A 14,438-nucleotide genomic window follows, 5' to 3' on the forward strand; every position below is an offset into this window, starting at 1 on the left:
AGTGCTTGAAAACAAGTAACAGAGACTGGATCTAGAGCAGAGGGGGAAGTTTCCTTCATTACAGAGGAGACAGCAGCATCATGTTTAGCAAACCAGAAGAATGACACAACAAAAGTAGTGAGATTTGTGTGGTAGGACCACAAGCCCACAGGGCTAAAATACTCCATTATGCTTTTAGACAAAGATTTTTTGTTTCTTTTATCTTCCTTCTTTCAGGAAGCAGCTGGGTGAATTAAGTATCTCAGATCTTACTGTGTCAGCTACCGTAATGCCAGAGAGGAAAAACCCGTTTCCATTTCTAAGCAGCTAAAGTGAGAAGGTGCAGGTAGGAGACAACTTCAGTGCCTGTGTATGCAGTCTGCCAACAGCCCGGCTTCTTGCTCCACTGACAGGGCTGAATGGTGAGCACAGCACTTGTGGGTGCTCTGGCCAATGCTGCTGGGACTGCAGAGGTAGTACAGACAGCTGCTGAGTATTTGGGTGCTCTTGGCTTATAAATACTCTGAATTTGCTGTTTTGTCTTGCCTGCTGTAATGCTGAAAAGAGAGGAAGGGGCCCCCTTTAGGCTACAGCATCCTGTTACCTCGCATTTTTTTTTCTTCTCGTTCAAAACCTTTTTGTAACAAAAACAGTGGAAGAAAAGTAAGTTTACTTGTAGTTTAATATATTTATCTGACACTTAAGATTGTACAGTGCTTACAAGTGGGGTGGCACAAATTGTGGAAAAGAGCTGGTCTTAAACACTTGCAGAGTACAGTGATCAGAAGACACGGAAGCTGCAGTGAGACCATAAGGCACCATGCTTAGTGCTAAACGTGATTGATTCAGGCCACAGTGGCACTTGTGGCTGTGAGGAGCAGCATTCTGGAAGCTGGATTTCTTCCTCTAAATGAAGTTGCAGTTAGTGCTTATTTCTGGTAATAGTTACAATGCTATTTGTGATATAAAACGTGATGCTGCAATACAGAAAACCAGTACCTTCTGATGTGCTCTGTTGTTCAATTTGCTGCGAAACTTCATGCAGGCTTTGAGACTTGCCTACTTGAGGCACATTTGTTTAAAACAAGGATTGCAGCCTCAAATTATAATGTAGTGTAAATAGTTCAGCTAAAAAAGTAGTAAGGCATAACTTTCTTTAGAAAATTCTTGGAGCAAAAAAATGTTTTTGACCGAAAGCTGTTTATTCAGATTTCTTGTTGCGATTGTCTTTCCAGATCCGGTAATTGAGCGCAGAAGCCATGGTCAGCCAAGCTAAATACGGGACCATCAAGTAAGCAGCTGTTCTGTTGATGTGATACCAGGAAGCAGTGGTAGCTGTCGCTGTACCAGTTGTGAGCAGGAGAGTCGCCAGCCCCTACAACACAGGAAGGTGGTTAGTGTCCTTTTCCTCATTGCATTTTCTTAACTAGATGGTATTTGTGTGGCTCTTTCTACTTAGCACTGACACTTTGCAGCTCCCTCTGTGAGCTGACTTCTCAGCACATAGCTAGCAAAAAGATTTTTGCTGAGCTAAGAGTTGAACTGACTGATAAAGATAATAAGATGGTGAGAAGAAAGGACACTGCAGCTGGGAGCAGACAAAATTCTTCTCATCCGTACTCTTTTTTTTTTTTTCTCTTTTTCCATTGGTAGCAGAAACAGTCCCTTAGCCACGTAATCTCACCCAGTGCTGTTCTGCTCTAGATACTGCCTGAAGAGATGTGGTGTGGTTGAATTAATTATGGTTTGCAAAGCATTCTGCTTTTAAAACATTGCTCTTATATTTAGAGAGCCAGGCAAATCATTTTTTAATACTAATTTTTATTTTTAAGGTGAGCTGTTTTTCTTCAGCATGCAGAAAGCTGCTCTTGTCTAAACCAGATGCTGATTACGTGAGTAAATGATAAGCTTCTTATCGCCACTGTTTGCCAAAGAGATACCTAGGAACTTTGCTAAGGCATAACTGTTTGCATTTTGTAGTCGCAGAAGGCTCTTATCAACAGGTGTCAGAAAGAGCTACTTGTAATCTGAACTCTGAAGGGTGTTGTAAATTCTCACAGGTGGCTGCTGGAATGCAGTAAGAAGAACAGCAGCAAACTTCTGCAAACCATCTTCTGTACTGATGATACAAACCGGGTTCGGTTTCAGAGCGGAAAAAATCACGATGCAAGTTTTAGCCTCACCACCTCGCAGATGACTGCAAAAGCATAGGCTGAAGAAACAAACTTATTCACTTACCCATCCCATTTTGTGAGCTCCAAAAAATATGGGAGTCCATGCCCAGTTTAATGCCAGCTGCCCTGCATACAGGCCCAGAGGAACCACCGCCTTTTCACTGAAGCCCCCCAGTTCTTTCCACACCAGGTAAGAGCCGTATCTGAAGAAAGCCAATGCAAGGGATAATCCAGTACTTGGTTAGAAAGCGGCCGTGTTTTCTTAAACAAACGAAATCGCTTCAGTGTCAGTCTAAATTCACTTGGAAATGTCCTGGCACTACTTGACAGAATGGCTGACTGTGGAGGGTTGATTATCTGCTGCAGACAGCAAGACGGAAAGAAATATTCTCTGTTCTGTCAGAGTTCTCATTTCTAGGTGCAGAAAAGCAGATAACTTACTGCATTTCAGTCTTAATAGAGAATGCTGTGTTGAAATGGAAGCAAGTCAAAGACTTGAAGGTAAAAGGTAAGTCTCTAAAGAGAGGAAGAAACAGTTGCTGTCAGTACTGAGAGAGGATGGTTTAAAAATATCTTTGTTTGGAAGAAACCTTTCTAAATAGATGGAAATGAGTGTAGAAGTAGGAATTGAGATGGGAATGAACAAAATGAATACCATCCCAAAGTGCATGCGTGAATGTGGATGGTGACTGAGCAGAAAAGGAATCTATAGTCACATTTCAGAAGGGAGGAGGGAAGGGTACAGAAGGTACAGAGATTTTTAGGACTTCTAGAGAAAGAACTGAAGGCGTATCCAGCGCCCTCCCCCCCTTGTGGGGCACCAGCTTATAAAAAGACCTTCCAAAAATGTTCTGAAGTTTTTTAACAGATCATCTTAATGCCAAAGAAGAACTGTTCAACCAGAACAATCCCAGAATATAAGCTGATAAAGACAAAAATTCTTCGGATTTGGGAAATGACTACTGTAAGATTTTCTTTTAAACTTTAAGAGACTGATTAGAACAGGGAGACTCTTGTTCATTTAACTTTTCCATTAGACGAACCAATGCAGTTGACTACACAGTCATTCCAAGAGTGCCAACACCCTGAATTATACGCCTGTATTCAGTTACTAATTCTAAAACAGATTCCATCTTCTCTTACGAGTCTGCTAGGTGTGTGAACTGCACTGTGCACCTGCTGAACAGCAGGGGGCTCAAATGTGTTTCTGTGGTAATGAACTTTCAAGCTGTTGCAGTCTACATATCTCAGTCACGTAAGGAGGATTTCTTTTTCTCTTTGACTCAGTGACCCAGGCTTGCTTTGTGGCCATGTCTTTCATAAAGACTAAACAATGGATCTTTGGAAGCTTTGTAAACCTTGCTTTTAATTATTTATTGCTTTTAATATTCTCAGATTCTGTACAAACGAGAAGTCTTAACCACTCCAAGGTTTATACATGGCAGGTTATGGAAGCAAAAGCCTGATGATAAATAGATTTTCAGTCAGTTAGATGTATATAGTATGTAGCTGAAACCACTTACCTCAGAACATATTGCTTGCTTTTGGTATTACCAAAGCAAGTGATTTTTAAAAGATTTAATGTGGCGTCCAGTTTTATGATGAGAATTCAAGAAACAAGTTTACAGATTGCACAGTCAGCTTGAAGAGAAAGCTCCTCAGCTCTTGTCTCCCTGAGATAAGGCATTTTTTATCCAAGGGACAGCAACCCGAATTCTAACTCTGAGCACACAAGAGCAAAGAGCAATTAAATAAATATGCACACATACCCTGTAAGAAGAGGAAAGAAGAAAGAATACAGACAGAAAAGAGCATGTGGATCTGTACAAATTACAAAGCCTTTATTTCCAGAGAAGTAAACCAAAATGAGAGAATGTTAAATCAGCTCTCTTACACGTTCAGGTATGCGTTCAGATACTGGATCATTGCTGTATTTTGCAACAGGTGTTGTAGTATTTAAATTAACTTGCAGGATAATGACATAATGTTGGAAAGGAACAGGTCTCTCTTATTTAACTGCTTTAAAATACTTGACAGCAATTACTGTCAGAAGAACGGGGAATCATGAGGCCAAATCCCATTCCCACAGGTACCGAAGGAGACAGCAGAGGGTTTCAGATCTCTAGAACTTAAGAGGCTGGCAGTTAAGCTGAAAGGGTGTATTAGTTTTGATTTTGGATTTATTTTAATTGAGCTATGTTAAAACAATTCTGTCCCAATCCTCTCACCCCTCCCTTTTGTTTTTAATTTCCTAAAACCACTGAAGGACATGCAGAGAAGAAATCCCAAAGCTGCCTGGCTTCACTGCTGCCAGCCTGGCAGATCTTCCCCTCAGAATGAATGAGGAAAGCAGATGAATGGCAGCTTTTCCGACTCCTGCTTTTGTAGTGGACAGTTCTACATACAAAGCGTGCCCACACACAGCTTCCCCAGACATATCTGTACCTGCTAGACAGGCAGCTCGGTACAGTTTCTCGCAGACATACAAGCCACAGAAATTTAATAACAGTTTTCTAGTCTAGCACTGTATAATGAACAACCTGGAGATCACAAAAGTGTATTGATACGATGTGAAAAACGTACCCCATAGATGTATAGAGAGTTCCCCAAACTGGAGCAAACACCCAGTTAGGGGGACACCAGGATGGCTTCTGCAGAGATTCATACCACACTGGGATTTCCTTTCTGGTTATCTTGCTTCCTAAAACTCCTCCTGCATGAGGCAGGAGCGTGAAACCCACGGCTGAAGCCCAGGCTGGTACCACTTCCATTGAGACTGAATCTGAAACAAACCCAAGAAAGTGGATTGGCAGAGTAAGTTTAAAAGGAAACAACTAAACTATTTCATATTTTTTAGGCAGATTTTAAAAGTATACAGAGGAAGGGTCTGATTCACAGCCTACTCTTGTCTCTCAGTGCAGCTGAAATTAATGGATCTTGTATTGGCTTCACTGGACAATACTCACCTCCATATAGGAACCTACCATTTAGTTTCTGGCTTTTTTGAGCTTTCATTTCCTTCTAAGCTTTGTGCAGTAAGGGTACTGAATTTTACCTATGTCAATCTTCTCACTTGGGTATACCAGGGGAACAGTGCAGTTTGATAGAAACTTGCATTTCTGTATTCAGCGAGAGCTCCATTCACTCACTGGAGTGGTGCACTTGGGAATAAAGCAGTGTGTCTTGCCTGTGCCCAACCAAAGTAGTTCTATACATTGTGTTGTGTTTCTAGCCTTGGAGGGTGAGCAGTGAGATGGATGTGATAAGCAGCAGATGCTTGAGAAACTGACACAAGATAAAACGCCAGGGAGGATGAAGATGGATAGGAGGAGAATGTAGCTCCGGCTTCTTCCTGAAGCAGGCAATCATCTGTAGCCATCTTAGCTGCCAAACACATACAGTCCACAGGATTAAATTTGCCTGCAGAAGTAACACAAAGTGCTGCCTCACTCTGGTAGCCGAGCTGCTTGAGTTAGTGTACGGGCACCAATAAAACGAGTCAGAAAGTAAGCAGGGAAAAACTTGGTCACCATTTTTCTGGCCGAAAGTCAAATGCTATAAAAGATCTGTGTTTAGGTTGCTAAAATGCAAATAGATAAGAGGTGTAGTAAAAAGGGCAGAACCAAAACGTGTTGTTTTTCAAATACGCAGTTGTCAAATACACCCCATTCCTGTTAATCTGTTTGGGGGGAGGGCAGGTGGCAGGAAGGAATCACAAAAGAGACTGCAGGAGGCAATGGGAGCCCTGGGCCTTGGACACCCCCAGGAGAGAGAGCTGTAGGGCAGTCATACTCAGAGATGTGCCAAAGGAGGATGTCCTATATGAAACTGTATGAAGGTTTTGTTGGTACAGCTGTGTCTGATGCGATAAGGAGACAGGGAGTGGGACAGAGAAAATCCTACCGGTAGCAGATGTGCTTAAGAATAGGATGCTGCACTGATGGCATCATCTGTCAGAGCTCTGCTGGCACCCTGTGTTTTTATGCAGGGAACAGGAAGGAGCCAGGCCAGCAAGGGACATCTCCTGCACAATGGTCTTCTCACTCTGCCCATGTAGATGTAATGAGGATTAATTTAATTAATCCTCAGCCACAAGGCTGAGTAGGATCACAAACATTTCTGGTGGTAGATGCAAAGCAGAGATTTGCAAGAAAAGCAGCACAGAGGGATGGGAGAAGCACACAGGGTACGGAAGTATGTAAGGAGTTAACAAGAAAGGCTGTGTAGGCAGTGGGGCTGCCTCAGGGGAGAGCTGTAGGAGGGAAGGAGTGGGAGCGCACAAAAAGGACAGCAAACAAAGCAGTAAAGCTGTCAAAACCATAACAGAAGGGTGAAGTGGTGCAAGGCAAAAGACAAGCCCAGCAGTGCCAAATGCAGAACTGAGCTGGGGAGAACTGGGGAGGGAGAACAATGCACTAGCCTGCTGGAGCAGCACCGGGTCTTGGGTGGAGGATAGGCTGCAAGGAAGGGAGGAAAAGAACTGCATAGCTCTGTGCTGTGGTCACTGCTGCACTTCCTGCCCTGTGTCTTTTCTGCTGCTTCACCACGTAGCGTCTTACCTAGAGTAGAGGAGTGAAGGCGTTCTCCCACACCTTGGTCCTCTGTGGTTGTCCTCAGATAGTAATTCCCAAAGGTTGTGTTAGAAGCTGAAAGCTCAGATCTCACCAGTTGTTACACCACTGCTCACATCATGAATAAGTGCACACTGGGGCTTAGTGTGCATGGACACACGCCTCAAGGTGCCAGTCAGCTCTGCTGCTGCAGCACACTGATCCAATGCCAGTGGGTTCCCAAAGTGATAAGTGAGGACCTCAGGGGCGTTATACTCCGTTGGGCCACAGAAGCATCAGGGCAGTTTCCTGCAGGTATCAAGCAGCTGGGCTGCGTCAGGCATTGTTCCTTTTGTCAGCTTCTCCCCATGGAGGAAAGGCCTGACATGATTTGCAGGCTGGAAGTGCTGAATGCTATCAAATTGGAAACGTACTGCTCTGCTCCAGCCAGTGACTAAATGACACAGCTCCAAACCTGTCCCTCCACACATCAGAGGAAACACTGAGTGACAAGAAATCAGGAGGGCACACAGAAATGGGGAAAGCACAAAGCATAGAAACAGGGCAAGTACTGCTGTGTGTGAACAGGAGATAGGAAGATACAGAAGTAAAAAGGTGAAATGTACTGGTTTGAGTTGACTGTTGGTGTCCTATTCTTTTGACTGTTGTTACTACTAATTACATACTCTGTTTCCCAACAGCATTTCTCAGGACTTGCCAGCATTGCAAAATGCTTTCCTGCATCACATAGAGCTGTGTAACAAAGTTGCAGTGTGCCAGAGGGTCAGTCCCATAACACACAGCTGTCTATCAGCAGTGGAGCTCTGTATTTAACTCCCCAGAAGCTAAATTCCAGCATCAAATACCCATAAAAAGCAACAGCTGACTCATGGAGCCACACTGATTAACTCTGGAAGAAGCTTTGTCCATCTTTGGTTACTCGGTACAGCTTTTCAGTGAGGAAGTGATCACACAATGGAGATGTGCTGCATCCAAACAAAGAAGCTGGGACTAGAATGGCAAAAGATCAGGCAGCAGTGATGGGCAGACTGTGACAGAAGGTGCAGTGTGTAAAACCCCAGTGTAAGGTAAGCACTGGAACAGGCTGCCCAGGGAGGTGGTGGAGTCTCCTTCTCTGGAGATGTTCAAGACCTGCCTGGATGCCTACCTGTGCGACCTGCTGTAGGGAATCTGCTTTGGCAGGGGGTTGGACTCCATGATCTCTGGAGGTCCCTTCCAACCCCTACAATTCTGTGATTCTGTGATTCTGTGAAGGTGACAAAGACAGGAGAAAACATGGTGAAGGGGTCTGAGTGATGCAATCTGATCTCAGGTTTCACTTCTAACCTTTCGTGAACATGCAGCTTGCAGCCCTGTCCCAAATCTGCAGTGCAGCAACAGATCTGTGCTGCCCGTGGCATGCCCAGGAAATTTCTGAGAGTAATGGAGTTTAAGGGTTCATAAAGCATTGCCAGCCCTGCCTTTTTTTCAATGTAGCATGCTACCCACCTTTGTCTGAATTAAGCACGATGCTCACAGATTTAGGCCTGAAAACCATCTAAGTTTTTATGATCAACTATAATGAGACAACAAGGATTTTTAAATTTTTTTTTAACATTAATAATGCTGTTATTGTTCATAACTGGAATTATTCATTTGGAATTACATACTGTAACCACCTGATGTTTGCAAGAATGCATCAGGGCCAAAGGTGGGTTCCCAGCCACTCCACACCAGCTGAGGTGATAAGGATCCTTCAGCCACTCGTGCCCTGTGCTCACAGATATGCAGGTTCTGCATTTGGAAACATCCAGGCTGTGAAACAGACAGCTTTCCTTCTCTAATTTGTTTTGTTTGGGCACATCCTGTCTTCCAAGCATGTACAGACACCTGAAGTTACTTAGCGATAACTTACTGGCACAGGTATGTTAGCACAGCCCCTCCAGCTGCATCCATTACACAACCTACACTGCTTTCCCAGTCGGCTCCCAGCTCCACTGCAGGGAGAGCTGGTTGTGCAATACTTCTGCACCCTGATTTTCATACTGAAGAAACCAGGATGTCTGTAGATGGTATCTGCAGCATGCAGACAATTTGATCTCTGCTGCTGGAGCTTTGCTCCCTCAACACACTTAATAGAAGCTTATTTCTGTTCCTCTCGTCTCTGCCCTGCAATGTTTTCCTCATCATCCTGCCCATTTTCTGCTTAGCCCAGTCTGGCTGTAGCAGGCCAGTTTGTTTCACCCATGTTAAAATACTGCTTCTGGCTATTCAAAGCAGCCGACCTGTCCAACAATAGTTCCAGCTTTGTAATGCACCAAGAGAAATAAAGGGGAAAATCGGCAACATTATGGCTTGCAGCCTTCTGTCTTTTTGCAGGTTGTTTTCCTAGGGTGGCACAATGTACAGAAAGTGAAGCGGAAGCTTTCCGTGTCCTCTCCTTTGTCTGGAAGAGGTTGTGTACAAGAAAGAACAGGGTGTGGAGAACAACGTGTACTGTGACAGAGGAGCCAACATGCCTCAGGGTAGTGAAGAAGTACCCAGAGTGAAGGAGCAGCTCTGTGAGAGCCAGGTGTGTGCCCTCCCCCTATCCATGCTGAGCACTGCCAGAGAGCAGGAGCAGAAGAGGACAGCCGCTTCCATTGCAGTATTACATCCCTGCTCCGATAAACCTCTGACTAATCCCCTTAAGTAACTTGGTGCTGGCTTTCCAATCACACGGGGCTTAAGTTACAGCTATTGCTTTAACAGTGCTAAGGAAAATCTCTCAGTGGGGCGAAGTTACCGACAAGGCTTTGGAGTTGTGGTCCTGGGCACGCTGAGGTAGAGACAAAGCCGCAGAAGTTGGGAGTGAGGTCCCCCAGAGGAGACACTTATCCTCTCTAATACGCTGTTTTGGGGGCAGTAAGTTTCTACCCAGATCTGAGAGGCAGCATGCAAATCCTCATTGGGGAAAGGCTCCACATCACATAGCTGCCCAAAGGATTAAGGGGTGCATGCCTGCTGGATAGCGATAAACCTCTTAGGTCTGCCTCGGCTCTGGCTGCTGGGAAACAGTGGCACTGAAGACAAAGTTTTCTCACAGCTTGTGGTACAGAACTTAGCTGCCTCAAAGGAGTCTTGTCTGTAAATCTTTAGTAATAGCTGGAGCAACGTCAGGTGTGTTTGCCTGAAATAAGGGACTTTTATGGCTCATTTGTAATTTAAAACAATATATATTGCATAACAGAAATACAACATAAACTTCTAACTATATGTTTATAGTGTGCACTTATAAATTAAACAGCTGATGGTATGTCCTTAAGGATATAGGTGAGCGACACAAGCATGCTTATCTGGTTTGGAGACACAGCAGGTCTCGCTGCCCAGGCCACTGCTTTCCAAATGGCAAAGTCACACACTGAGAGGCAGCCCTCTCTGCTGGGATGGATCTGCCTGCGTGACAATTTGCCATTTACTGCTCAGTCTCTTGTAACTTTCACCATGTACATTTGTGTAAGATCCTCAGAACAGGCCGTATTTTAAAGACAACGCACCCTTTAGGCAGTCTTCCTTTGCCACCACTTCTCAAGCGCCATCCGTGTATTTAATTAACACAGACGTTCCCCTTGGATATTCCCCGTGTAGGCGCCGTGCAGACCTGGGAATTCTTTAGACAGAGCGGGATGTAAGAGAACCTCTTCCAGGACTGCCTCCATAGCGGAGGGCAGTTGGCGGCCCACCCACACGGCCAAGCCCTGAGCGCTGCAACACGGCCAGCGCCCTTCGTGTGGAACCAAAGGGAGAGCGGTGCTGCTTCTGTTCGGGCTCAGCAGCCGGGGGCTCCCCGGGAACAGAACGGCCCCTCTAGATCTCAGCCGCTTCCCGAGGGGCCCGCAGCCCCAACAACAACTGAGGAAACCAAGAGAGCAGAGAGAAACCGAGAAACCGAGGGAGCCTGGAAATCTAAGAAAATAAATCCGGCCCCCCCTGGCGCCCGTGAGGAGATGTCCCATTAGGAGCTGTCGCGCCGTTCCGGCTTCCAGCACCGCGGCACAAGGGTCCCCCCATCCCCGGCCGGGGCCAGGGCCACCCCTTACCTCCGCTCCGCTCCCGCGCCGCCGCCTCCTCTGCCGCGAGTGCCCGCCCGCCGGCGGGGCCCGCCCCAAGGAGGCGTCGCGGAGCAGCGCGGCGCGAGCCGTGGACGGCGGGGCCGCTCGGTTCCCGGGGCAACGCGGGCGGGCAGACGGCGGCCATGGGCAGCTGGGCCGCGGCAACATGGCGGCTCGCTGGCTGCAGCGGGCGCGGCGTCCTGCCCGGCGCAGCGCGGCGGCGGGGCAGCTCGCTCCGAGGCGGTGGGGAACGGGCGGCGAGCCTGAGCGAGTTGCTGCAGAGCTCGGTGGGGGACGGGGAGCCGGGCGAGGAGGGGGAGGCGGCGGAGGCGAGGCGGGAGGGGCGGTCTCCGCGGGAGGGCACGGTGCTGCTGTTCCCCGGGCAGGGCAGCCAGTTCGTGGGGATGGGCCGCGGGCTGCTGCGCTATCCCGGCGTGCGGGATATGTACCGCCTGGCCGAGAAGGTGCTGGGCTACGACCTGCTTTCGCTCTGCCTGGAGGGGCCGCGGGCCGAGCTGGACCGCACCCGGCACTGCCAGCCCGCCGTGTTCGTCGCCTCCCTGGCCGCCGTAGAGAAGCTCAACCACCTGCAGCCTAAGGTAGGCGCAGCCTAAGGGCCCCGCATCGAGCCGCCGGGGCCGCGAAGTGGCTCCCGCCACCCGGCTCGGCCCGGCCCGGCCCGGCCCCGCTGACGGCTGCCCGTGTGTCCGTGCAGGTTGTGGAGAGCTGCGTGGCCGCCGCCGGGTACAGCGTGGGCGAGTTCGCGGCGCTCGTGTTCGCCGGAGCCATGGACTTTGCGGAAGGTGCGGGTCGGAGGGGGAATTTTGCTTTCTGTTCCTGCGGTTTTCTTTGATACGCGTGACGTCGCCATTAAAAACACCAACCTTGGAAAGGGTTTGGAGTCAATAGGCGTCTGAACGTGAGCCAGCAATGTGCTCGTGTGGCCAAGAGGGCCAACGGCATCCTGGCCTGTACCAGAAATAGCGCGGCCAGCAGGAGCAGGGAGGTGATCGGCCTCTGTACTCAGCCTGGTGAGGCCGCACCTTGAGTACTGTGTTCAGTTTTGGCCCCTCTCTGCAAGAAAGACATTGAGGCCCTGGAGCGTGTCCAGAGAAGGGCAGTGAAACTGGTGAGGGGTCTGGAGCACAAGTCTTGTGAGGAGCGGCTGAGGGAGCTGGGATTGATTGTTCAGTCTGGAGAAAGGAAGGCTGAGGGGAGACCTCATTGCTCTCTGTAACTCAGTTACAGTGACGTGGGGGTTGGCCGCTTCTCCCAATAAACTAGTTATAGGATAGTAAGTAATGGCCTCAAGTTGTACCAGGGGAGGTTCAGATTGGATATTACAAAAAAATACATCTCTGCGAGAGCAGTGGTGCATTGGGTGGTGGAGTCACTGTCCTTGAAGTTGTTCAGTAAACGTGTAGATGTGTCACTGAGGGACACGGTCAGTGGGCATGGTGGGGATGGGCTGATGGTTGGACTGGATGATCTTGGTGATATTTCCAACCGTAGTGATACTGTAATTCTCACTCCCGATGTGAGCGAGCTGCCTGTCTGCACTCACCTGTCCCCTTCTCCCCTCAGCACTCTATGCTGTGAAGGTACGTGCTGAGGCCATGCAGGCGGCGTCGGAGGCCGTCCCCAGTGGAATGCTGTCAGTCATCGGCAGACGAGAGGTCAACTACAAATACGCTTGCCTGGAAGCCCGTAGGCACTGTGAGTCGCTGGGCATTGACAGCCCCGTGTGCGAGGTCTCCAACTACCTGTTCCCAGATAGCAGAGTCATCGCAGGCCACATACAGGTAGTGCTGCAGGAGATGCACCTGCTTACTTCAACTTAATGTCTTAAAACTGCTCCAAAAGTAATGCCACCTATTTTGTTTTGTTGGCCCGCAATGCCAGAGGCAGATGTTGGTGGTATGGCAGTAGAGGCTAAACCTTCCCACCGATATTGTGTTACGTTTTGTTGCTGTGTGACAGATGGCAGCAGAGGGGCGGTCTGACAAAATGGCATCTGACGTGGAAGTGCATATAAAGCAAAGTTCTGTCCTTGAATTCCTCCATGTGGAAAAAATGGCAGCCACTGACAGTTATCAACACTTACTGAATATCTGTAGAGACCAGACAGTGGATGTGAACACATGGAGGCAGCTGGCGGTACTTTTCAACAGTAGTGACAGCAACCATAGGTCATCTCTGCTTCTACAGATTTTTATGAGCACAGCATGCAGGCTCTTGTTCATCTCTGGCAAAAATGCATAGCTAATGGTGGGGACTATGTTGCAAAATGGTGTTTTGTAGCTGAGAATTTGCTCTATCAAATTGTGTTATTATGCTCTTTGTTGTAGAAATAATAGGAGGCATTACTTTCAGAACAGCCTATGTATTTGCTTCATGGTTTTTTTCCCCACTGTGTGCTTGGTGGTTGGGTAGGAGAGGAGTGGCTTTATTACCTTGAGCCTGGAGAGGCCAATCTGGTGGAGTGAGCACATGGAACTCTGTTGTGCCAGGCTGTGATTGCTCTCCCTTTCTTATAGGCTTTGGAGTTTTTGCAGAAGAATGCCCCAAAATTCAACTTCACACGCACCAAAATGCTTCCAGTCAGTGGTGCCTTCCACACACAACTCATGGAACCAGCAGTAGAGCCGCTGGCTGAAGTCCTGAAGTCCATCGAAATACAAAAACCACTGATTTGTGTCTATTCCAACGTGGATGGCAAAAAGTACATGCACTCAAAGCACATCCAGAAACTGCTGTTGAAGCAGCTCGTCTCACCCGTGCTGTGGGAGCAGACTATGCATTCTGTGTACCAGAGGAAGCAGGGAATGGAATTTCCATACACTTATGAGGTGGGTCCTGGGAAACAGCTGGGAGCGGTTCTCCGAAAGTGCAATCTGAAAGCCTGGAGGCAGTACAGCCATGTGGACGTCACAGAGGAGGAGGAAGCAGCAGAGACATAAACAGCTTTTTGAGAAGAATCGACGCGACTTGTGCTTTCCACAGTGTACAAATAATGTCAGGCTCCTGAAAGGGGAAGCGTGAAACACTGATGGCTCTTCGCAGCGAGAGGAGCATCGTGCGTCACCACAGGAAATGTTCTTCTCCACCGTGTGCCTTGGGTGTGGAGCGGGAGCTCAGCTCTCCCACCTGCACCAGGACTGTAGAGTTGTCAATAAATGACCAAACAGCTTCCTCCTTGGCCTGCATCCTGCAAGCAATGTCCTTGTTTTTATTCTTTTTGTTTTGTTTATTTTGAATTTGTGTGAGTGGTGAGCATGTGTGCATTCAAATTACGGCCAGAAGTAGCACTGTCTGTGCAGGGTGTGCTGCCTGGGTTACACTGTTCTGTCCCATACAGGCCTGATGTTGCCCTGCCGAGGCATGGGCTCCTTTAGGTGACTCCATCCCCATGCAGCCACTCTGGTGCAGGGGTTGTCCCCCCCATGCCTTGCCTAAGCTGCCTGCTATGAAGTTCACCTCCATCAAATCCTTTTGTTTCACTGTTGCCTCCTAGCAGTCAAATAAGGCAAAATATGTGGATTTGGGTTGTTTGTCTGTTTGTTTGTTTTGCAGAAAGGATATGATTTTCCCAAAGTTTAAGCTATTGGTAAACTGTAGAACTTTTCTGGTTATTTTGGATGCTT

General features: G+C 47.8%; 2 protein-coding genes across 3 annotated transcripts; one reads left to right on the top strand and one right to left on the bottom strand.

Annotated features, from left to right (window-relative positions):
• Positions 1-643: 643 nt before the first annotated feature.
• On the bottom strand, positions 644-10,939 carry TSPO (translocator protein). Of its 2 annotated transcripts, none has more exons than XM_052690675.1 (4): positions 10,783-10,939; positions 4,737-4,935; positions 2,218-2,356; positions 644-1,354 (listed from the first exon to the last, which is right to left on the bottom strand). In XM_052690675.1, exons 1-4 carry the CDS (start codon positions 10,937-10,939, stop codon positions 1,181-1,183), a joined length of 669 nt encoding a protein of 222 aa, XP_052546635.1. In that variant the 3' UTR covers positions 644-1,180. The 2 variants fall into 2 exon arrangements, with proteins under 2 accessions (XP_052546635.1, XP_052546636.1); XM_052690676.1 differs by lacking the exon at positions 10,783-10,939 and adding an exon at positions 8,213-10,428.
• Positions 10,923-14,008, top strand: MCAT (malonyl-CoA-acyl carrier protein transacylase). The gene is made up of 4 exons (XM_052690668.1): positions 10,923-11,393; positions 11,510-11,597; positions 12,379-12,596; positions 13,332-14,008. Exons 1-4 carry the CDS (start codon positions 10,938-10,940, stop codon positions 13,752-13,754), a joined length of 1,185 nt encoding a protein of 394 aa, XP_052546628.1. The 5' UTR covers positions 10,923-10,937; the 3' UTR covers positions 13,755-14,008.
• Positions 14,009-14,438: the final 430 nt, after the last annotated feature.

This window comes from Tympanuchus pallidicinctus, unplaced genomic scaffold (assembly GCF_026119805.1).
Source record: "Tympanuchus pallidicinctus isolate F22 unplaced genomic scaffold, pur_lepc_1.0 scaffold27, whole genome shotgun sequence".
NCBI classification, from domain to species: Eukaryota; Metazoa; Chordata; class Aves; order Galliformes; family Phasianidae; genus Tympanuchus; species Tympanuchus pallidicinctus.

Bases quoted from the DNA above. Each gene is read 5' to 3' on its own strand.
- MCAT (XM_052690668.1), top strand. From the start codon at position 10,938: ATGGGCAGCTGGGCCGCGGCAACATGGCGGCTCGCTGGCTGCAGCGGG. The intron at 11,394-11,509 runs GTAGGCGCAGCC...GTGTCCGTGCAG, and splicing joins TCAACCACCTGCAGCCTAAG to GTTGTGGAGAGCTGCGTGGC. The intron at 12,597-13,331 runs GTAGTGCTGCAG...CCTTTCTTATAG, and splicing joins TCATCGCAGGCCACATACAG to GCTTTGGAGTTTTTGCAGAA.
- TSPO (XM_052690675.1), bottom strand. From the start codon at position 10,939: ATGGCCGCCGTCTGCCCGCCCGCGTTGCCCCGGGAACCGAGCGGCCCC. The intron at 4,936-10,782 runs GTAAGGGGTGGC...GGTTTGTTTCAG, and splicing joins GGCGCGGGAGCGGAGCGGAG to ATTCAGTCTCAATGGAAGTG. The intron at 2,357-4,736 runs GTACGTTTTTCA...GGCTTTCTTCAG, and splicing joins ACTCTCTATACATCTATGGG to ATACGGCTCTTACCTGGTGT.